Source organism: Mauremys reevesii, linkage group 9 (assembly GCF_016161935.1).
Source record: "Mauremys reevesii isolate NIE-2019 linkage group 9, ASM1616193v1, whole genome shotgun sequence".
In the NCBI taxonomy this organism is placed as follows: Eukaryota; Metazoa; Chordata; order Testudines; family Geoemydidae; genus Mauremys; species Mauremys reevesii.
The window spans coordinates 60,963,260-60,984,862 of NC_052631.1; the positions used below are offsets into that span (position 1 = coordinate 60,963,260).

The window sequence follows — 21,603 nt, forward strand, 5'->3', positions numbered from 1 at the left end:
TCACGTCTGACTGCGAAGTGGGGGTGTAGGACCCTGTGGCTTCCCCAGGACCCCCACTTCGCAGTCAGATGGAAGCGCACGGAGGGGCAGAGGATGCTGAATGCTCCAAGGAGCAACCCAGGAGGTGAAGCCGTGTGAGCTTCTTGACCTGAGGACAGTCTGCTCCAAGGGAGAGGAGGCTCCCCAAAGTCCTGACTGGCTTGGTGGGGAGCAGTTCCAGAGCATCACTCGGGGACTCCATCACAACTGATGGCAGAGGTGGGATGTACTGCACCCCGTGAATGGCGCTTCTTGCAGTAAGTGACTGGGGAGCAGTAAAACAAAGGGGGGATAATGAGGACCAGGCGTGCTGAAGGCTCAAAGGGTGACAGTTTCAGGGGGCAATTCACCCCTGGGAATGTGTGACCAGCGAGAAGGACTTTTGCAGTAGCAGGGTTCCCCTGGGGATTGCAGCAAGCGGTCCCAGGGGCGGAGGAGTCTGCAGCTTGACCCTGGCAAAGAGGTGGTGACCACTAGAAGGGCTGGCACACCAGGGGTTCTTCCTGGAAACCATGGGGGAGCTAAGAGCACACAGGCCTGTGAGTCCAGAGCAACTTGGGAACAGTGATGTGATGGCCTATCACCATCTCCTTAAGGAGAACACTGTGATCCTGTGCAAAAAGAGAGGGTTACACATTGGAAAGTTCACCAAGGGCCAGTTAATCGTGCAGCTGGAGGACGAGGACCGCTCTAAGGAGCAGATTCCTGACCCAAAAGGGGCTACAAGAGGATCTGGGAGCAGCCGGAGCAGTAGCCAGGCATCCCCAATGGTCTGGTCCCCAACCAGATGGTCTTCACGATCGGGTTCCCCATCAGGGGATCGGAGATGGGTGGGATTGGAGCTGAGTCCAAGAGAGTGAGAGGACCATGAGAGAGAGCAAGAGCCCGAGGAAAAGCTGCAGGAAAAGCAACAGCAGCATGGACTGGCGATGGTGGAGTGGAGAGGCATAGGGGACTCCCCAGGGCTGAGTGGGGATAGACCCCAGGCTACCAGTTCCGCAGGGAACCTCGACACTAAATTGCTGCCCCTGAGGGAATGTGGATTCCCACCATACTGCCTTCAAGCAGGCGAGTGATTTGAACCAGGGGGACCCTGCGTAAAAGCCCCGGTATCTAGCTCCTTTGCTGGGTCCCAAGGCCATAGATCCTGTCAGCCAGATGGGTGGGGTGGTGGACAGGCTCCCACTCCTGGCCCCAGCCTATATGTCTGTGTGGCGTCTCCTGGGCTCAGGCCCCTTGGACCCCCAGTGGGAGCGGAAGCTGGTGGTCAATGGGGAGACCTGCCTGGGGTGGCAAGACCCTGGGATAGAGAGAACTGTTTTCAGGCCCTGGGTGGTGCAGCTGCAGATGCTGAGGGGCTGTGTGACCTGGGTGAAGGTCCCCGGGATGGAACCATTCACCCTGCCTATGGCCCAGATCCCCGTGCAGACACAGGAGGGGTCGGGCTGGCTGGTAGTTGGATTTCTCCAAGATATTGGTTGTAAGGTCCCGTTGGGGAGTGACTGTGTATTTGTGGGACAGGATCCAGGCCCTGCTCCTGTAACGGCCAAGGATTTGAATTTGAATCCAGGGAACCAATTTGCTAAGATGGAAATGGTCAGTGAAAATGCAAATGACCTGGCTGCAGGGCTCAGGATACCTGCCCACCTGTAACCAGACCCCTGGGGCTGAGTGGGACAGAGAGATGCTCCCTGCCCCCCTGCACACTGGAGAGGGGGCTCATGCTGGCTCTGATGCTGTAAGGAGAGCAGAGAGCTCGCTGCCTGACCCCACTGGGACAGCAAGGGCAGCGCTAAGCATGGGGGGAGCTGAGACCCCACCTGAGTGGGGGGATACACAGGCAGTGCAGGTCGGCTGCCAACCAGGTTTGCCTGGTCCAGACGTGCTGCTGGGATGTGATTACACAGCAGGGAGGGAGCTACCAGGGACAGGACTCAGCGGGGCTGTGACCCCAGGCCCAGCCAGTGAGAGGGAGCAGGTCCCACTCCCTTCCCCAGCAGCTGAATTCCAGACCAAGCTCCAGAAGGATCCCTCCTTGGAGAAGCTGAGGGAACTTGCTGGCCACCACACTGCAAACCCGCTTGGGAAAGGCTGCAGGGACAGAGTCCTGTGGGAGAAGGGATTCCTGTACCAGGAATGGGCTCCCCAAGGGGAAGTAGAACTGTGGGGAATTGGGAGGCAGCTGGTGGTGCCCCAGGAATCCACAGGGTTCTTTCCTTTCGAGCTGCTGTATGGGAGGAGAGTGAGGGGACCCCCGGACCTGAAAAGGGAGGGTTGGGAGCAGAAGGGGGAAGATCCCCTGGTGGATCTCTTCCCTGAGGTGGGAACCAATCGCCACATCAGGTGTTCCCCATTCAAAGTCATTGGGAAAGTAACCCAGAACGTGGAGAGAGAGGTCAAGGACATGCTGGCTTTAGATGTGATCCAGCCATTCAACAGCCCACGGGTCTCACCCGTGGGGCTGATCCCCAAGGAAGACAAGATGATCTGGTTCTGTGGGGACTATCGGAAGCTTACAGCCATCACCGTGTCCAATGCCTACCCCATGCCTAGGCCTGGGGAGATTCTAGACAAGCTGAGGGGGATGGAGAACTTGGCCCTGGCAGACATCGATGACATGTGTGTCTTTAGCCAGACCTGGGAGGAACATGTGTCCCAGATGAAGAGGGTGCTGGGCTGCCTCAAGGAGCAGGACTGACAGTAAAAACCGAAAAGTGCAAGGTGGAGATGATCAGAGATTGGCCCATTCCCCAGACCAAGAAACAAGTCCAGGCCTTTATCAGGATGGCGGGGTGCTACCGGAGGTTTGTACCCCACGTTAGCCCCCTAGCTGCCTACATCCTTGAGCTATTTGAGAAAGAGAAGCCAGACGAGGTGGTCTGTATACTGAAGGAGGCTCTAATCCAGGGCCCGGTAAATCTGGTAAGCCCAGACTTTTCCAAGCCTTTTGCAGTGTTCACCGATGACTCAGACACACTGAGGCTGGGCACGGTGGTGATGCAAGACGATGCTGAGGGGGTACCTGAGCAAGAAACTGCTGCCCCGGGAGCAGACCTATGTGGCCTTAGAGAAGAAATGCCTGGCCATGGTGCAGGCCCTTAGAAAGCTGCAGCTGTATCTATTTGGGCGGCACTTTACTGTGTATACTGACCACTCTCCTCCAACTTGGCAGCATCAAATGCAAGGGGCTGATGCTGAGCTGCGGGTGACAGAAACACCTGTTCAGAGGGTGGCCACAGTCAAGATTGGGGGCTCTTAACCAAGAGAGCCCGAATTGCAGCCCTCCAAACTGGAGCACTGGAAAAAGTCCCAATCCCAGTTTAAACCCCAGGGGTATTGGGGTGGCAAAAGGGTACGGGCCACATAAACCTTCCCACATGCAGCCTGCAAGTGCCATCAAGCATAACAGACCCACGGGAGGGCCTGAAACTGGAAGGGCCTGGTGTAACTCCCACCAAGGAATGGGAGAGATGATGGGGCATCCATGGGAACGTTGGTGGGTTCGAACTTTCCCAGGTCACCAGCTAAAGTGACCCCGCTCAGTTCAGTCTCAAAGGGGGGAAAGATGTGACGAAGTGGGACTGTTCTTAATGTTTCCTCTGAATACTGTGTGTGTGCCTCAGTTTCCCCTATGCGTTTCTTAAGTCTCTAGGGGGTGAGATTGTTGCAGAGCAAAGGGCCAGTGTGCATAAATGGCTGGCACTCTGTCTCCTGGCAACTAATGGCCGGGGCCCTTCCCCCCTGCAAGGAGATAGCTAAAGGTGTCGGAGAACAAAGGAATCAGGTGACCTCCTGGCCCGGGAAAGGAACAAAGCCCAGAGAGGAGGGGCTGGAGGGTGAGTCAGTTTGGAGCTGGCTGGGGATGGGAAGTGAGGGCAGACGGGGTTGTCTGGCTCACTGGGCCCCAGAATGGACCCGGCTGAGGGGTCCCGTTCTCTGTACCTACAAGCTCTGTTTTAGACCGTGTTCCTGTCATCTAATAAACCTCTGTTTTACTGGCTGGCTAAGAGTCATGTATGACTGCAAAGTTGGGGGTGCATGCAGGACCCTCTGGCTTCCCCAGGACCCCGCCTGGGCGGACTTGCTGTGGGAAGCGCATGGAGGGGCATATGCTGAATGCTCCAAGGTCAGACCCAGGAAGGTGAAGCTGTGTGAGATTCTTGCGCTGAAGACAGTCTTCTCCAAGGGAGAGGAGGCTCCCCAAAGTCCTGACTGGCTTTGTGGGGAGCAGTTCCAGAGCATAGCCCGGGGACTCCGACACCTTCAACTACCTGAAGGGGGGTTCCAAAGAGGATGAAGCTCGGCTGTTCTCAGTGGTGGCAGATGACAGAACAAGGAGCAATGGTCTCAACTTGTAGTGGGGGAGGTCTAGGTTGGTGTGACGGAGCAGGAAGTAGGGCGGATTTGACCTGGGAATGTTGCAGGAGAGTTACATTGGGGGTGCGGGACGTCCCTTGAACAAAGCTACCTGAGCTGTAACCTGAGCCAGGATTGGGGTTGGGAGAAGTGACATCTTCTGCCTGGAAGAGTGAAAAAAGGAGACGAGGATCTCGAGGGAGGTGGAAGAGAGCTGCTGGAGGAGTTTTTGTTTTCAGTCTTGGGCTGGGTGGTGCAACGCAGGGAACTCCAAGCTGGGGTCTAAGCTCCCTGAACCCCACAGAAGGACTTGATTGAGGGGTTATGGTTGTACCTACACGCTCCGCTTGGGACTGTGTTCCTGTCATCTAATAAACCTTCTGTTTTACTGGCTGGCTGAGAGTCACGGTGAATCTCAGGAAGAGGGGTACAGGGTTCTGACTTCCCCACACTCCGTGACAGCTGGATATTAGGAAACACTATTTCACTAGGAGGGTGGTGAAGCACTGGAATGGGTTACCTAGGGAGGTGGTGGAATCTCCATCCTTGGAGGTTTTTAAGGTCAGGCTTGACAAAGCCCTGGCTGGGATGATTGAGTTGGTGTTGGTCCTGCTTTGAGCAGGGGGTTGGACTAGATGACCTCCTGAGGTCTCTTCCAACCCTAATCTTTATGATTCTATGATAATCCGGGAGTGCAGAACCCCAAGGTAGCACAAGGTGGCAGAGCAGCCTCTGCCTTTGGCTGCAGCTTCTCCTTCACCCATCTGGTCCCCTGCAGACTGGGCCAGATTTAGGGGCAGGTGACCTCCTGGGGTGCTGGGATTGGGGGGCACCAGGCTTGGGGTGCTGTTTTTGTTGTACAGGCCCGGGGAGGAGGTTGGGACATGGCCCTGAGGGGTAGTGTGGGGCATGGGGTGGCCTTGGGGAGGTGAGGTGGCACTCAGCCTGGTGGAGCAGGGCAGGGCTCCACCAGGCTGCTCCAGGTGAGTGCAGTCCAGGGAGGTGGTCTCTGGTGAGGATAGCAGGGCATGGCTTGGGGAAGCAGGGCAGGTCACGGCCCTGGGAGGTGAGCTCTGGCAGCAGTGGCTGGGAGAGGCAGATTCTGGAGGAAGCAGGTCTGCCTATCACTCCCCAGTCTCCACTCCCTCCCCTCCACCCCCCGGGGGTGATGCCATCTCGGCCCCAAAGGCTGGAGCACACTGGAGCATGGTCCTTTCCCTTTCAGGAACACATGTGGAATTCTGCTTTCCAGGCTCTTTCTCTGAAGCACTTGGCTCATACCCCAGCCCATTGTTCTCCAAATGAGCTTATTTCACTCTTTGTTAGTTTTTAACATTGCTTCTTGGCAGAAAATTCTGCTTGTGCACATAGAGGGTATTTATGACTTCTTCAAAGACACGGCTTTCTCCATCAGCTCAGGAGCCTGCAAGGCTGCTTACGACACGGAGGTGTGTGTGTGTGTGTGTGTGTGTGTGTGTGGCAGGGCTCCTCTGGGCCTACTGACATACAGAGGCACACCCACCCACTCTCGCTCTATCTCGGCCTGAGGGTCCAGCTGTCTGCAGGGGAGAGGGGCTCTACATATGTCCTAGCTGCCAGGTGGGAGCTGCAGAGGGGATGATCTCTGCACATTCAGTGCAGCGCTGAAGTTAATACAACCTTAGGTCAAGATCAAGCGCTCAGCTGTCAGGTAAGGTCCAGCCGCTCCAGGCCTGTTCATTCAGGCCTGTTGCAGTTTGCTATTCCTCTCCCTTGGCTACCTGCAAGCTGCCATTGGGCAATGGAGTTCCCCTGTGCTCTCAGCGCCTGATCTTATGGCTTCAGTGTTGCATTAACACCTTATTTGCACTTAGTTGGCTAGGTTGCATTACCGGGTAGGGAAAGGCTAGTGGAGGAGGCAAATCTGAAGCATCAGCATCTGCAGCTTACTGACCTGTTGGCTTCACCGTCACAGCCTGCAAATCCTTCCAGGGCAGAGAACAGCTCCCTCCAGCCAGGACTTGAAGTAGAGAGGGATGTCTGCCAGATGCTGGGTCACATGACCAAGAGTCTAACTCCAGACCCTGACTGACAGCTTCTCTCCTGAGCTGTGGGAATCCCCCCGCCTGCACCTGTCTCGGAGCACCCAGCTGCTGAGTTCGCCCAGCAGCTTCGGCCTTCCAGAGAGCCAAGAGCCTGGCCAGCTGCGAGGGGCTCCCCAGTCCTTCATGCGCATGTCCCCTCACTCCAGCCACTCTTATTTTTCTGTGCAATGATTGTATCATGCACAGTGCATGTTACATCCGAACAGCCTGGAGACATACTGGGTCTAGTCAGATTCCCATGTCAGGATCCCACAGTGCATGTTCCAGGACTGGCCTCCTGTTCGCCTGCAGCAACAGCACTTTGGCTCCCTGCTGGCCCTCCCCATCACTTCTCCACTGCTGGGAGCCTGGCAGGATGCTGCTGCCCACCTGCTCTCCAGCCTTGTCTCATCTCAGACACCAAGGCTGAGATTCAGACCACCTGTGCTCCCAAGCACAGGGCCTCTGGAGGGGTAGGGGCTTATCTGCAACCCCGTCTGCTGCCAATAAATGGCCAAGGCAACCTGCCAGGGGTCAGTGCTGCTGGAGACAGGGTGAGGACATGCTGACCCAGAGCGTCTCCCTAGCAGCTTCTGCCAGCCAGGCCGCTTCCTTGCTACAAACTCCTGTGCAAGGGGCCAGGCCTGTACAGTAAAGGTGTACAGGGCAGATGGGAGCTGCCTGCATCTCATTCTCTGCAGTGCCTCTTGGCTCCCATGCACATGGGCAGCTGGATAGATGAAGGCCAGGAGGAAATCTAGTTTCAGATCAAGCAAACAGCCCTTCTGCAGACCTATCCCAGCAGAGGGCCCGTCTCCTGGCAGAGAACCAGCGTCTCAGGGACACCAGGGGAGGCTGGCTGGGTCAGGGTCATCTGAGCAGCAAGTGCCCCTTCCCGCAGACAGGAAACGCCGATCTGTTGTGATCGGATTGTCCTTCCAACAACTGGTGTCTAAGCCCCAGGATAAGCAGCCAGCTGAAGGCAGTAGGGTTTCCTGACCCAGTGGGGCTCAGACATGAGCTTGGCACATTGCAGGCCGGAGCTGTGTAAACACTGCACAGCCTGTGACAATCTGAAACAAGGCTAGAAAGCTGTGGGTGGGCAGCCCTTTGCCTCCCAAACGCCGTCTCGCGTTCTCCTGCAGCTGCTAGAATGCAGGTGCACACAAAGGGAATGACTCTGCCCTGCGGAGCGTTCCCAAGCACCGCCAAATGTGGACTGAGCTGCAGGCCCATGAAAATGGTGGATCAGCGCCATCCCCCTTGTGGGGCCAGGAAAAATAGGCACAGATGGGTGGAGTTACCGGGCTGAGGCTGCGTGAGTCCTTGGCAGAGCTGGAGTTTAAGCAGGGTCTTCTAACTCCCAGTCTTGTGTTCTGATCACTGGGCATTTGAAACAAATTGCTTGGCCTTACAGTGGGGTCATCTCTGATTTGGGTCCCGACTCCCTCTCATCTCTAGGCATTTCTGCACCAGAGCAGGCCCGCAGGGGCTTTGCTGCCAGTCCCCCGAGGTGCTCTCTTGGGGCTGGCAGTGGGGCACCATCAGCAGGAAGCCCTTGGTCCAGAATTCCCTTCCCCTCTTGTTCCCCAGAGATGGTTCGTCTGTTTCAGGTCATGGGCTGAGGCATGGCCATTGATGCAAGCTTGTGCCCCAAAGGGTGCCACGGGATGGTGTGCTGGGTCAAACTGGGGTGGACACGGCTCCTCGGATTCACGGCTGCCAGCGCGTTGTGTGTGTCACAGAATTCTCCTCCAGGTGGGGGGCATCACACAGTCAGGGTTCAGGATGGGGAGGGGCTGAGCTCAGACACTAATCACATGTGGTATGTGATCTCCAACCTGTAGAGCCTGAAGGACCCAGGGAGCTGGTCTTGGGGAAGCATGTGACTAAATAGCACCGAAGTGCTGAGTTTACCTATGTCACAGGGCAGGGAGGGACAAGGGCTGCATCTGAACCAAAGAATCTTTATTATCAGAGATGATGCATGAGCCCAAAATAACCCACCTCGGCTCTGATCCAAGCAGCGGTTGCACCCGTACACTGAGCGCGTCTGATCTGGAGTCACTGGGAGGTGAGAAACTTGGAGGCCACAAGGATGACATTTATAGAGTCACTTATCAGAGAGCAGTGCATGCCTCAGAGTTTGTTGTGGAGAGGAAACAGGAGAAAGACGTTTCCACACTTTTCAGGTCCTTGGTTCTAAATGACCTGCCCCAGATGTGTCCAGGTTGCTTATCCTCCTGGAAGCCAAGAGCACACTGCAGGGTTCCAATGACCAACCAATTTTTGGTTTTCCCTGCTCCACCATCCATGGAGATTGATCGATCCTAGTCACTTTCTGATGTTCCTACAGTCAGTGAGTCCTAGTCTGTTCTATAGAGGTTCTCATACCGCACTCATCACTGTAGTATCCGAGCCCCTTTCGGCCATGCATTAAGCAATATCACTAATATCTGGCTGGTCTCTCATCCTCTGCCCAGTGGAATGTTTTGGTTTGGAATTTGTTTTTATAATGTAGAGCCACACACAGACTCTCACACACGGAGAATCACACGCATATTGCTATGTGTTTAGATTAGAGGAGGCAAGGTCAAGGAAATGCAACTAGCTCTTGGAGTGGAAGGTGGGGAGGCTTAGGGTGGCCCTTGCTTCCTGGGGGAGTTTGTTTCCCAGTCTTGGACTGATTCCCAAGAAAGTTATTGTAGAGAGTTCCATCAGACGAGCAGAGTTAGCAACCACAGTCTTCATCCTGGAGCTTGAGGCTCTTTTAGATCCCCTGGGTCTAGGCCAAGGAGTCCCTTGAAGATAAGGACCGAGACCTTGACTTGCTATTCTATGGGGAGCCAGGGTTAGTCTATGGGAGGACAGCTCGGAGGAAGCTTGTGCTGCTGAGGAGATGCTCTGCAGCGCTTTGTATTAGTTGGTGTTTCCTAAGTGCTGATGGCTTCCTGTCCAGGTGCCCTGCATTGCTATAGCCCAGCCCAGTGGGGATGAAGGCATGAATGACTGAGGCTGGGTTAGCATCCGGCAGGACGGGCCGGAGCGTCCTAGCCAACCGGAGGTGACAGAAAGCATTCCTCACAGGTGCTGCTATGTGAGAGCTCAGCACCAGCAAGGAGTCCAGAGGCCTCCTGAACTGCAGACTGAATTGACCAATTGTATGGGGTGAACCTTCAACGACAGGACGCTGCACCATGGCTGCAAACTCCTCAACTTGCAGAAGGTTCACTCAGCTGATGACCTTGCAGGGTAGCCCGACTCTTTGCTCCTAGACTCTCCACAACGGGTTCCCTTGTGCCCTCTCCCATGTACATTGCCCCCAGGGGTAGAAACCTGTAACAGACAAAGCGTAGAGGCCAGAGGGGAGAGCTCCAGTGGGGCGGCTGCTTCCAGAGGCTGATCAGTCATGGCCTAGAGCAATTGTCAAACTCTGATGATATGGGAGAGACAGAAGCAGCTTCCTCTCCTCCACGCGAGCATCTGCGCAGGTTCATCTGGTTGGAGTCCCCCCAGATGCTGGACAGTCTGGAGAGTTGGGCTGCCCTCAACTGGAAGCTGATCTGAGTGTTCCTTGCTTAGGGTTAGGGTTAGGAGTGGCCTTGCTGTAAGGAGTGGCCGACCGGCTTGGGCTGAGATTGGCCTTGATTGGAACTGGTCTGAGCCTGCCTGCACTGTGAGTGTCTTCTCTGTTGCTCAGTCTCAAGGCCTGAGTGTTTAAATGGGACATACAGACTGTCTAGGCCCGGTGCTGCCTTCTTTCTCGGGGAGGGGGAAGGTTTCTGCAAAGATGGGCAATTGTTGTTGAAATCAAGCTGTACTGAAGTATCCTGGTGGGTCAGCGGGTTGGTGCAGCATGTCCTGTGGCTGGGTGACACTGCCGCACCCACACCCGGGTGCAGGGCTGCCACGCACACCTGCAGCCATTCACGCCCACCTGTGCCCACGTCAGTCAAAGAGGAAATTTCTTTTGCCAACTTATGCTAAGTACTGATTCAATTTGTTCCTGTTTCCATAACAACCTCCCAGTGCTTTCTGGTCCTTTCTGTTGTTACAGAAACGCTGAGATTTGGTGTCTCAGTGCTCCACAAAATTCATCACATTGGGAAAGAGAGTCAGGCTCTAACAAATAATAATTCCCAGACCCTGCAGGCTGGGAATGGGCCCAAACTCTGCCAGTGAGTTCTCTCCCCCCCCCCCCATCTCCTTGCCCTGTGGGGCAGTGCTGGTGAGTTCAGATCACTCTGGCTCAGCTGCTGCTACACTGCCCACCTGGAAGGCATTAGTCTAGTTTTCTTCCCTGCATTCCTGAGTGGAGCTAACGAGTTTTAGAGATTGTGAAGATAGGAGGCTAATAGCAGTGATTAGTGCCCAACTTTCCAGGGGCAGGGGCAATGGGAGCTTCCCCAACACCAACACAGCACCCGCTGTCCTTACCTGCAGGCCCCTGGGCTTCCCGCAGCCCCCAGCTCTGTCATTGCCCCTCAGTCCCAAACCACAGCCCCTGCTATTCCAGCTCTGACCTCCCTCCCCCCAGCAGTGTGAGTGCTCCTCAGTCTTGCCTGCAGCCCCCCTGCCCCTCCAGTTGGAGGGGCTGAGGGCAGAGTTTTGTCTGGTGTATTTTAACTCTGTAACTGCTGCCTAGGGGGTCAGACAGCTATTGGAAGTGGTCGGGGGAAAGTCAGGGCCGCCCGGGGCGGGAGGAGAGGGGGCAAGTGGGGCAATTTGCCCTGGGCCCCACAGGGGCCCCCACGAGAGTTTTTCGAGGGCCCTGGAGCGGGGTCCTTCACTCGCTCCGGGGGCCCTGGAAAACTCTCGCAGGGCCCGGGCCCCCAGAGCTTCTTCCGCTCTGGGTCTTCGGCGGTAATTTGGCAGCAGGGGGCCCCCGCCACGGGTCTTCGGGGCACTTTGGCGGCAGGTCCCGGAGCAGAAGGACCCCCCGCCGCCGAATTACCGCCGAAGCAGGGGTCCCCCACTGCCGAAGACCCCAGGCCCCCTGAATCCTCTGGCTGACCCTGGGGAAAGTTAAACCCACTGATGTTTGCATAGGCCTCCAGAGTTCCTCTGAGTGTGGGGGTGTTTCTATATATGAGGGGGGGCTGTGGGGTGAACTATCAAATACACGAGTCCCAGGCAGTGACCGGGCTCCCCAGAGAGGCAAGTGATGTCTCCTGGGCGCTGTGCCCAGCTCACTGCATGACCAAGAACCCCCCTCTGTCTGCATCCCCTATCTCTGGAGGGGGTGCTGATGCAGATCTTCCCAAGGGACGCTAGGAGGGTGTGCTCAAGAGCACTAAGAATTCCCATGCTCTGCAAGGCTCCTGTGCTCAGTGATCTGTGCTGGCTGCCTTCTTCTAGCCCAGGTACAAGCTGAGCTCTTGGCTCACATCAGGTCCAGGGTGGGCAGCCTTGGCCATGCCTCTGACCAGTGACCCTGCTACAGTGAGGAGCTGATGGGGGTGCTGGCTGGGCATACTCAGCACCAGGCAGGCTGGATGGCAGGAGGCTGGCACCTTTGAATGTGTTTCCATTGCTCCTGCAGCATGTGCTGGGCCTGTCCCTGACATCCACTGAGATACCAGGGCACCCAGCAACGGCACTAGTGTTGGGAAAGATAGGCCCCAGGTGCAGTTCTTAGGGACCCTGGCACCCTGCGATTCTCTCCAGCACAGGCCCACCATTAACTCAACACCCACACAGATGCAGGGGTGTCCTTTCTTATTTGCAGGGTATTTGCTCCCACAGGGAGAGAAGACTCCAGTGACCTCCAAACCCACCCACTGCCTTATCCCGGGGCTCATGGACTCAGCTCTTCCCCATGCCAGTGGCAGTACATCCTCAGGATGGGCTCCCCAACACAAGGGGTAAAACCCCAGAGAGCCATCCCTTTGCTCTCTAGCTGCTGGTGCCCCTTGGCATGTGTGGGCCACAGAACAATCCTGCCATGCTGGAGCATTAGATTGGGCCTCATGACACCGAGTCTATATGCAGGTCACTTCCTGTCTCCATTTCCCCTCCTCCTCTTTGTCTGTTAAACTGGAAGCTGTTTGGGGCAGGAGCCTTGGCTGGGTGCCTTTGCTGGGACCTGGTCTCACCTGGCTGCTGCTAGACAAATGATAAACATGGATACAGTGGTTTCTGTTCAGTCCCTAGCTGGGCAGCTTGATCCCTGTTCAATTCAGTTGTGCCTTTGCCCTAGGGGGAGCAGCAGGTGGGGCAATGGAACTTGCTGGGGTCACCACCACCCTTTCCCCGGGGCAGCACAAGCATCTCCAAGACCAAAGTCTGGAAGTGTTGAGGAGCTGCCCAGGCTCGGGTCCTGCCCCCCCCCCCCCAAGCAGATCTGCCAAGGGAGGGAGTAGCTGAACCTCCCAGCCCCCCGAGCCTACAAAGCCCGCAGCGGCCCCGGGGGAGCAGCGCTCTGTGTGGGGGTGTGCACACACTCTCACACGTTTACATTCCTAATGGGGCTGCTGAACGGAGCCATGCCATTGGCTGCCAGCGATGCAGCTCCTGGGTATCCGGCTTCGCAGCTCCACGAACAGCAGAGACTCCCTCGGCACAGCAGTGAGCTGCCTGGCTCCCCGGAGAGGGGCAGGGCCTGATTCCGATCTCACTCCAGTTCCACACCTGATTCCCCTGGGGCTCCTCCCAGGTGTCCCTGACCGGAACGTGGCCATGGGGTGTCAGTCCGGAGCGGCTGCTCCGGCGCCAGGTGGCGAGTCCCCGGCGCCGTGGGCGTGAGCGCTGCAGAGACCCCCGCTCCCGGCGCGAGTCCGGTTCGGCGGCAGGTCCCCATGGTGTGAACGTGCCGCGGCCGGGGAGCCGCAGCCTGGCGGGCTCCCTGCCTTGGGTCTGGCGCGGGGCCGCCGACGTGCCGGAGCGCTGCGCGGGGGCCGGGGAGCGCGCCGCGGGCCACCCTGGCCCAGGGCGGCATGAGGGCCGGCTGCCCGCTCCGCGCCCCGGCTCCCGTCCGCCTCCGGGGCCGCTCCCCTCAGCCCGGCGTGGCGCTACTGGACCCCCCGAGCGCGGGGATGATGGAGCCGGGGCACAGCGGCGCCGAGGCGCGGTGACCCCCCCGGGCGGAGCCACCGGCGCCCAGGGATGGGCAACTCTCAGCGCAAGCCGCCGCGGAGCCCCCGGCCCTGCAAGATGGACTCGGCAACAGGTACCGCCGCGGCGCCCGGGCTTGGGGGAGCGGGGCTCTCTCCGTGCCCAGCTCCCCCGGGCCTTGCCTGGGCGCGCTCCGCAACCCCTGTCCCCCATCACACCCGCGCTCTCTGGCTGTGGCGCCCCCAGCACTCAGTAGCCTACACTCCCCCCCCCACGTGCTGCGAGTGCAGTGTAAGCCCCTGCTCTCCCTCCCCCCTCTGGCATGAGCCATGCAGGTGGGATCCTGCACCTGCCTGAGGGAGGGTGTAGGCAGCACCACAATCCACTTCCCATATTGCCTCTGCCACGCTGTGTTACCCAGCCCCTTGCCAGCCCAGCACCAGTGCAGGGTGAGGCTGCCCCAGCCTTAGCAGCCCAGGCACCGGGCTCCTTCTGCTAGCCCCCTGCCAGTGCAGCGCCAATGCAGGGTGAGCCTTGGCAGCCTGGGCACTGGGCTCCTACCAGGCTGCTCCTTGCCCGCTGTGTGCTCCATGCCCTGCACCCTAATCCTCCTCTTACATCCTAGCCTGCTGTCCTCTTGCTGTCACCTCACACATGCTCCTGCCAGGTCACAGGTGGAGCACTTCCTCCCGTTGTTTGGTGCCCTCCCTGGGGACCCCTCCTCCACCTCCTCCTCAGACTGGGCAGGGACAGGTGGGGAGGCTGCCTAGCTGGGCTGCAGGCTCTGTTCCCTGGAGTGCTCTGAGTTGCAGTGGTAAGGGGCGGCTGACAATACATGCTGAGTATCTGCAGGTGCTCTGGGGTTTGCTATAGCAACAGGAATGACATTGGGCTGTGTGCTCCAGGTTCCCCAGGGAGCTTTCATTCCCTCTGGCTGTTGAGCCTGCTGCATGCAACCCCCTGTTCTGGCTGTGTCACATCTGGAGAAAGGTCTAAGGGACTTGCTCAAGGTCACGCAGTGAGTCAGAACCAGGACACCTGGGTTCTGCTCTTGGTTGGCCCAGCTGCTAACTAGAATATGTCACCTCCAGGTTGTGTGTGTGCCAGTGCTGGCTTGCTGCTGCCCTCTATTGGCTGGAGTATGGGTGACCTGCTTCAGTGGCCCGGGGTCACCCATAACCAGCCCAGCTATGTTAGACCGGTGAAGGGAGGAAGGCTTTTCGATGTTGCACTGTAACGCTGTGTGTGGGAGAGAGAGATGCACTGCTGATGCCCTCTGGTGTTTGGGCTAGCAGAGAGGATAAGGCACTGCTGTTGCTGCCTGCTCAGGGAGCTCTCCTATGTGTTTGGAGCTGACCAAGACTTGTGCATTGGGGCGGTGGCGATTCGGAAAGGAGTTGGGCTGACTGCAGCACTTGGATTTGTTGCACATGTGCAGTGTGATGTGGGGTCCGTATCTCAGCACCCACTGGTCATTTGCAGGGAAACTCCAGATGGAGTTCTCTACCCCCACTGCGTGGGTGCAAGTCTCTTGCCGACTCACTGTGTCACTGGAAAGGCTCACAGGCAAGGAGGCAGTGACAGAACCTACCCCCAAGGGGCTTGTGTGCAGGTTACCGGGATTCACTGCAGAGCTCTTGGACTAGCAAACTAGTCCAACCTCATCTAGCCCTGACCTTGCTTCACGCAGGGCTGATAAAACAAGTAGCACCTGTCTATTCGCTTCTCTTCCCTCCCCTGGGCTGACCTCAGCAATTCAGCAACTTGGGAATCCTGCCTCCATCTCTTTCTGATCCCTGGCTCCAGGAGATGTGAGGAGGCGCTCTGCACATGCTCAGATCTTGCCCATTGCCCAGTGCTTGGGCTAACCTTGATCAGGTCTCCTCAGACTGTTCCACATTCAGCTCAGCCAATCCTTAGAGTTTGAAATGCTGCCCTGTCTCTTATGGATACCTAGTGAATGGACATATGACGGCTCAGGGAGAACCCCATGCCTAGGAGTCCTGGCTGGTGGTGCTAGCCCTGCAGAGCCCACACACAGCTGAGAGAGGGGGAGCTGGAGGCTAGTCTGGCTAGATGCAGAAGGGAAGGGCCTGGCTTGCCTCAGATCCCTGGGGAGCATGCAGGGCCAGCTATTTAGAAAACTAACCTGTATCTCTTTACTTGTTACTCCATGGAGTCACCCCCACTAACATGACCCCCTCCCCAGTGCTGTGATTTAATTTTGGGTAACTTCTCACAGCAAAGCTGCCCTTGGATCCTGGTCAATGTGCTATGCTGAGGGTTTTAGCTAAGTCGTAATTGTGAATTTGCCTGCTGGACCCTAGAGAATTTTCACACTCATCTCATATGTAAAGTGGGGACAACTGAGGCACACCCAGTCCTGTTAGTGCTGGAAGGCTGTTAGGATTCTGATGGCCCAGGCATTCCTCCTAGAAAGGTACCGCCCTAAAACCTAGGCTGAAGGTGAAGCCTTATCTGCTCAGTAAAAAGCCATTGAAACTTGTTAGCCCTTAGTGCCTCAAGTCCCTAGAAGAAACCAGGACTTTGGTGAGTCCCCTCCTCAGACAGGTCAGAACCAGATCAAGTAATTGCAACACCTTAATCACAAGGCTGAGCAGTGGGACTGCAACCAGTCTCAAATAGGCTGGAAGGGCTGCGGAGGCTTCCATGGACCGGTTGGGTGGGGACATGTTTCCTGATCTAGGAGAGGTTTTTCCAGCAGTGTGGGGAAAGCCCTAAGCCAGCCCCTAGAAGCAGAGGAGAGAGGATCCATCTTGGGAGCAGCAGGGCAGGATGCATGGCTGAAGTCCGACCTGCAGCTGACTACTATCCAGGGAAAGTCCTGGCTAAGGGTAGGAAATGTCTTGGCTGGCCTCCCCTATCCAGTGAAGTCCTGTGCTCACACAAGCAGCCTGTGCTGTGTGCTGTGCTTGCTTCTTGTGCAGAGGCGGCTCTAGACACCAGCGTGCCAAGCAGGCGCTTGGGGCGGCCGTTTCCCGGGGGGGCGGCATTTGACTCCGGTTGAGCTCCCGCCGGCATGCCGGCGGCAGGTCCACTGGAGCCCGGGACGAGCGGACCTGCCGCAGGCATGACTGCGGCGGGTCCCGTCTTCCCGCGGCTCCGGTTGAGCTCCCGCAGGCATGACTGCGGCAGGTCCGCTCGTCCCGGGCTCCGGTGGACCTGCCGCAGGCATGCCGGCAGGAGCTCAACCGGAGCCGCGGGAAGAGGGGACCCGCCACGGGACCGGGGAAGGGCGGCGCAGCGCTCCGCGCTGCTTGGGGCAGCCCGATTTCTAGAGCCGCCCCTGTTCTTGTGCTCTCCCTAAACAGCATTTTGTTCTCATCAAATATGCATTGGTTCTGACTCGTCTGTCCCCCAGAGAGCTTGTCAGTCACCTGCCTCCTTTCCAGCAGAGGTGGGGACGGAAGGGGCTAAGGCCTGCTGGCTGAGGGGGACCCAGGTCAGAACTGACCCCCCCCCCCCGATACTGTCGCAGGCTGGGTTCTGACCATGTGGACAACAGCAAGTATGTGGTCTGACCCAGTATGGCAGGGGTGGACTGCACTGATGTTCTGTCTGACCCAGTGCGGGAGGGGGTGGCTGCAGAAATGGCCGTGCCAATGCTCTGAGCCAGTGTGGCAGGGGTGGCTGTGCCGAACTTCTGAGCCGGTGTGGCAGGGGGTAGCTGTGGAAATGGCTGTGCTGAACTTCTGACCCAGTACAGCAGGGGGTGGCTGTGCCAATGTTCTGACCTGGTGCGGCAGGGAGTGGCTGTGCCGAACTTCTGAGCCGGTGCGGCGGGGGTGGCTGTGCTGATGTTCTGACCTAGTGTGAAATTTCCTATGTCTTTATGAAGAGGAAGTGACTGGCAGGGAAGGGCCAAAGCTTTGAAGGGGAGGGGCTCTGTAGTGAACTGATCTCTCTGTTGTAACTGGTTGCAGTAATATGGTCTGTGGAAGTTACTAACCACGGCTCCAGAACTCTCAGTAACGTGCAGCGCCCCCCCAGTACTGTGCAGTGACCACCTGTCCACCAGTGTGAGGGCAGGGAAATGCTGGTGACATGTCCCCAAGGTTGTTTCATGGCCAAGATGAATGGCAGTGACATCCAGCACTATGTGTCTGACCTCAGTGTTGCAATTCAGGTTGCATCGTGACACTGCATTCCTGCATATATGCTGTGGCCTCATTGCAGAGCCACACAGCATGCATGGACAGTGACTGCACACTCCAGGCATCTTTGTGCAGTGTCTGTGTAATCCAGTGCTGCACAGAGTGACCCTGGTTATCATGTGTCACGGAGTGTGGGGGAGACAAGGCCCTGCACCCCCGGCTTCCTACGATTCACCATGACTCTCAGCCAGGCAGTAAAACAGAGGTTTATTTAGACGATAGGAACACAGTCCAAAATAGGTCTTGTCAGTACAGACAACAGGACCCCCTTTAGTTAGGTCCATCTGGAGGCCCCAGGGAGGCCACAGCCCTGTTGGGAGGCCCAAGCCTCGTCGGGGCACCCCTCTCCATTTCCCAGCCAGCTCTCTCCAGCCATCTCACTCAGCCTCCCCCTGGCTCCTCCCCCAGCCTTTGTGTCCTTTGTCCAGTTTCCCGGGCAGAGGTGTTACCTGGCCTCCAACTCCCCCTCCTGGGTTCTCATGTTACATGCTCAGGTATCCTCCCTTCCCCAATGCAGACAGTTCCAGCAAAACTCCACTGCAACCTTCCCAGGTCAACACTCCCCACTCAGCATTCAAAGAACACATCAAGAACATTCCCATTTCATCACACCATGTGTCACCTTGGGGACCTAGGGCTTTAAGGGCATGTCTGCAGTGCAGCTGGAAGTGTAACGCCCACTCAGGCACATGTGCATGTGCATGGGCAGCAGGTTATATACATGTGTGGTGCCCGGGCTCCAGGAATATTCAGGGCTGGGGGCTCTGCTGCAGCAATATTTGGAGCTGGGTCTCTCCCCGGGCCCTGCCTGGATCGGGCCCCGGCCCCCGCGGGCCTTCCCCCCCCCCGCCCCGCCGTGTCCCTGCCTGGAGCAGGTCCCAGCCCCCGCCTGCCACCCCTCCCCCCGCCTGTGGCCCCCCCTCCTCCGCCCCCAGCCGCGCCGCGTCCCTGCCTGACAAAACACAGCACGCGGCTCTCCCCTGCCTGCTCTGTGCTGCCGGAGATCGGCTCCCGGCAGAACTGCTGTCTGCTGCCGCAGGGTCCTAGCGCCTGCCATTCACTAATGGCAAGGCAGGGTGCCCTTACCCTGCCCTTCCGCCCTCGCCCTGAGCCTCCCCAACTCCCCAAACCCCTCATCCCCAGCCAGAGACCTCATCCCCCCGCACCCTAATCCTCAGCCCCAGCCCTGAGCGCCCTCATCCCCCCGTGCCCTAATCCTCAGCCCCAGCCAGAGCCCTCATCCCCCCCCACACCCTAATCCTCATCCCCAGCCAGAGACCTCATCCCCCCCCCCACACCCTAATCCTCAGCCCCAGCCCTGAGCGCCCTCATCCCCCCGTGCCCTAATCCTCAGCCCCAGCCAGAGCCCTCATGTCCCCCCAAACCCTAATCCTCTGCCCCAGCCCCAACCCCCCCACAACATGAACCCCTCATCCTCAGCCCCACAGCCCTCACCCTGCACTCCCTCCTATCCACCAACTCCCTCCCAGAGCGTGCCCCACCTCCCCTTCCTACGCCCCACCCCAAGCCCAGAGCCTGCACCCAAACTCGAGCCTGCACCCAAACTCCCGCCCAGAGCCTCCACCCCTCACCCCTTCCTACACCTCCACCCCCAGCCCAGAGCCTGCACCCAAACTCCGTCCCAAAGCCTGCACCCCTCACCCCCTCCTGCACACCCACGCCCTGCCCCAGCCCGGAGCCTGCACCCAGCACCCAAACTCCCGCCCAGAGCCTGCACCCCTCACCCCTTCCTACACCTCCACCCCCAGCCCAGAGCCTGCACCCAAACTCCATCCCAAAGCCTGCACCCCAATCCCCAGCCCAGGACCTGCACCCCATACCTCCCCCCGAAACCCCACCCAGAGCCTTAGGCAGGTGGGGGCGGAGTTTGGGGGGGCGGGTTCTGGGCACCACCAAAATTTCTACAAACTTGCCACCCATGTGCATGTGCTAATTCTGCTCACGCTAGCGCACTAAAATCAGCAGTGTAGCTGCGGCCGCCTGGACTAGCCACCGGAGTCCAATCCACCCGATCCGTGGGTACGTACTTAGGAGGCTAGCCTGAATCACCTGTGCTGCTGCGGCCACACTGCTATTTTCAGCGCTCAAGCAGAGCTTTCGCGGGTATGTCTACCCAAGCTTGGAATCCCACCTGCAGCTGTTGTGTAGGTGGGCCATAACTGTCCTGAGAGCACCCAAAGTGAGACAGACCCATGGAGACTGGTGGGATGGGTGGAGGCCTCAGGTCTCTGGCCCTGATGGGTGAGTGAGTGAAGCAGAGCTGTTTTTTGCCCGTGAGGCTGTCATTTGTGGCTGGAGCTCTGGGCCACAGTTCACTGCCTAGCCTTGAGATGTCTTGGCTGAGCAGGCTGGAGATTGCTGACCTGACAGCACATGGGGCTGGCTGCTCGGCTGAATGATAGACTTTGGGGCGGAACTGTACCATTGCGGTCAGTGGAGGTACACTGGTAGAACTGAGCAGGCCATCTGCATCTAGCCATGGCTTAATCCCTTACATTTAAAGTCCTTTATGGGGGGGGGGGGGAGTGGAAGTGCACAACAGCCTCTGCAGACAGCTCCTCTGTGCATGCCTCACTCCAGGACAGAGGGCAATGCAGGAAGGAGTTTTTACACTATTGCAGTGGTTCTCAAACTTTTGTACGAGTGACCCCTTTCACATAGCAAGCCTCTGAGCCCCCACCCCCCTTATAAATTAAAAACACGTTAACACCATTATAAATGATGGAGGAAAAGCGGGGTTTGGGGTGGAGGCTGACAGCTCGGGGGTTGGACTAGATGACCTCCTGAGGTCCCTTCCAACGCTGATATTCTATGATTCTATGACCCCCCATGTAATAGTCTCGTGACCCCCTGAGGGGTCCCGACCCCCAGTTTGAGAACCCCTGCACTATTGCCACTCATGTTTACAGCTATTCCCCAGTAATGGCTGGCTTAGCCAGGAATACATGCTCAGACACAGCCTCCACAAGGTGAGCTGACGTTGTTAAATACATATCCTAACTAAAGGTAAAGCATAGGCCTTACAAGAATGCATTGGGGTTAAAAACCTAAGTTGGAAAGCCAGGACACTCTAAGTTAGCGTAACACCTTAAACAAACATCACTGTTTGAGACCCTCTGGTAACCTTAACTCTGCCCATCTCCATTCTCCACCTCCCCATGTGTCCTCAGTATCCAGTAGAGAGAGGTCTGTAACAAGCATCACAGATTGGTGCAGGGCCTGATAGCCTAGTATACCCACAGCTCCTCCCCACTTCACCAGGAATGGTGTGCGTGTGTAAGTCTCCTTAAATTTCTTAGTGTTTTTCACAAATTCCTCTGTGATGCCTGGATGGTTCCTAGGGTGCTTTGTGAAGCGGGAGTGCCGAAGGACAGTTCTTATAAGGGATTTAGTGTTACCAGGGATGCTGTGTGGATCTGCAGGAGTCCTTGTATCAGCTTGACTCTGCATCAGCTCTGCAGGAACCTCCCTTTGAGGTTCCACACACCAATCTGTTGTATTGCAGAGGCTCCCTCTCCTTCTCACTTCTCCTGTACGAACCTGGAACTTCTCTCCTGCGTCAGGGTCCTGGATGGCACAGCTTCTGCAGACAGGCTGGAATAGAGATTGGCCCGAGAGCCAAACCCGATCAAATAATTTACGTGCATCGCTGCCTTCCACTGGACTCAGCTCTGCTTGCTCTGGCTAGAATCTGTCTCCCTCTAGTCGCTGGAGGCCTGCAAAGAGAAAGAGGCTGAGTGAAAAGCCATTGGTTTTGGAGCTTGTGGCCTGGTTCTGTGGCTGATGTCATGCGTGCTGTTTGTTTGTGGATTTGCTAGTGTGTGCTGGGGCTGATTAGGGAAAGCTGCCTTTCTCCCAGACTGTTTGCAGTGAGTAGTTCATGGGATGAATTAGCC

At 57.4% G+C, this 21,603-nt stretch overlaps 1 protein-coding gene across 3 annotated transcripts in view; it reads left to right on the top strand.

The window, feature by feature from the left end:
- The window catches only part of NHSL2 (NHS like 2), a 175,333-nt gene that overhangs the window by 75,739 nt on the left and 77,991 nt on the right, over nucleotides 1-21,603 (top strand). Inside the window, exon 1 of one of the 3 annotated variants that reach the window (XM_039488719.1) lies at nucleotides 13,493-13,626. The exons of the other annotated variants lie outside the window; for them this stretch is intronic. Coding sequence (XP_039344653.1) covers nucleotides 13,563-13,626 — 64 coding nt within the window. The 5' untranslated portion in view covers nucleotides 13,493-13,562. Of the gene's footprint in view, nucleotides 1-13,492; nucleotides 13,627-21,603 lie in introns of those variants that run through there. 3 annotated transcript variants of the gene reach the window in all.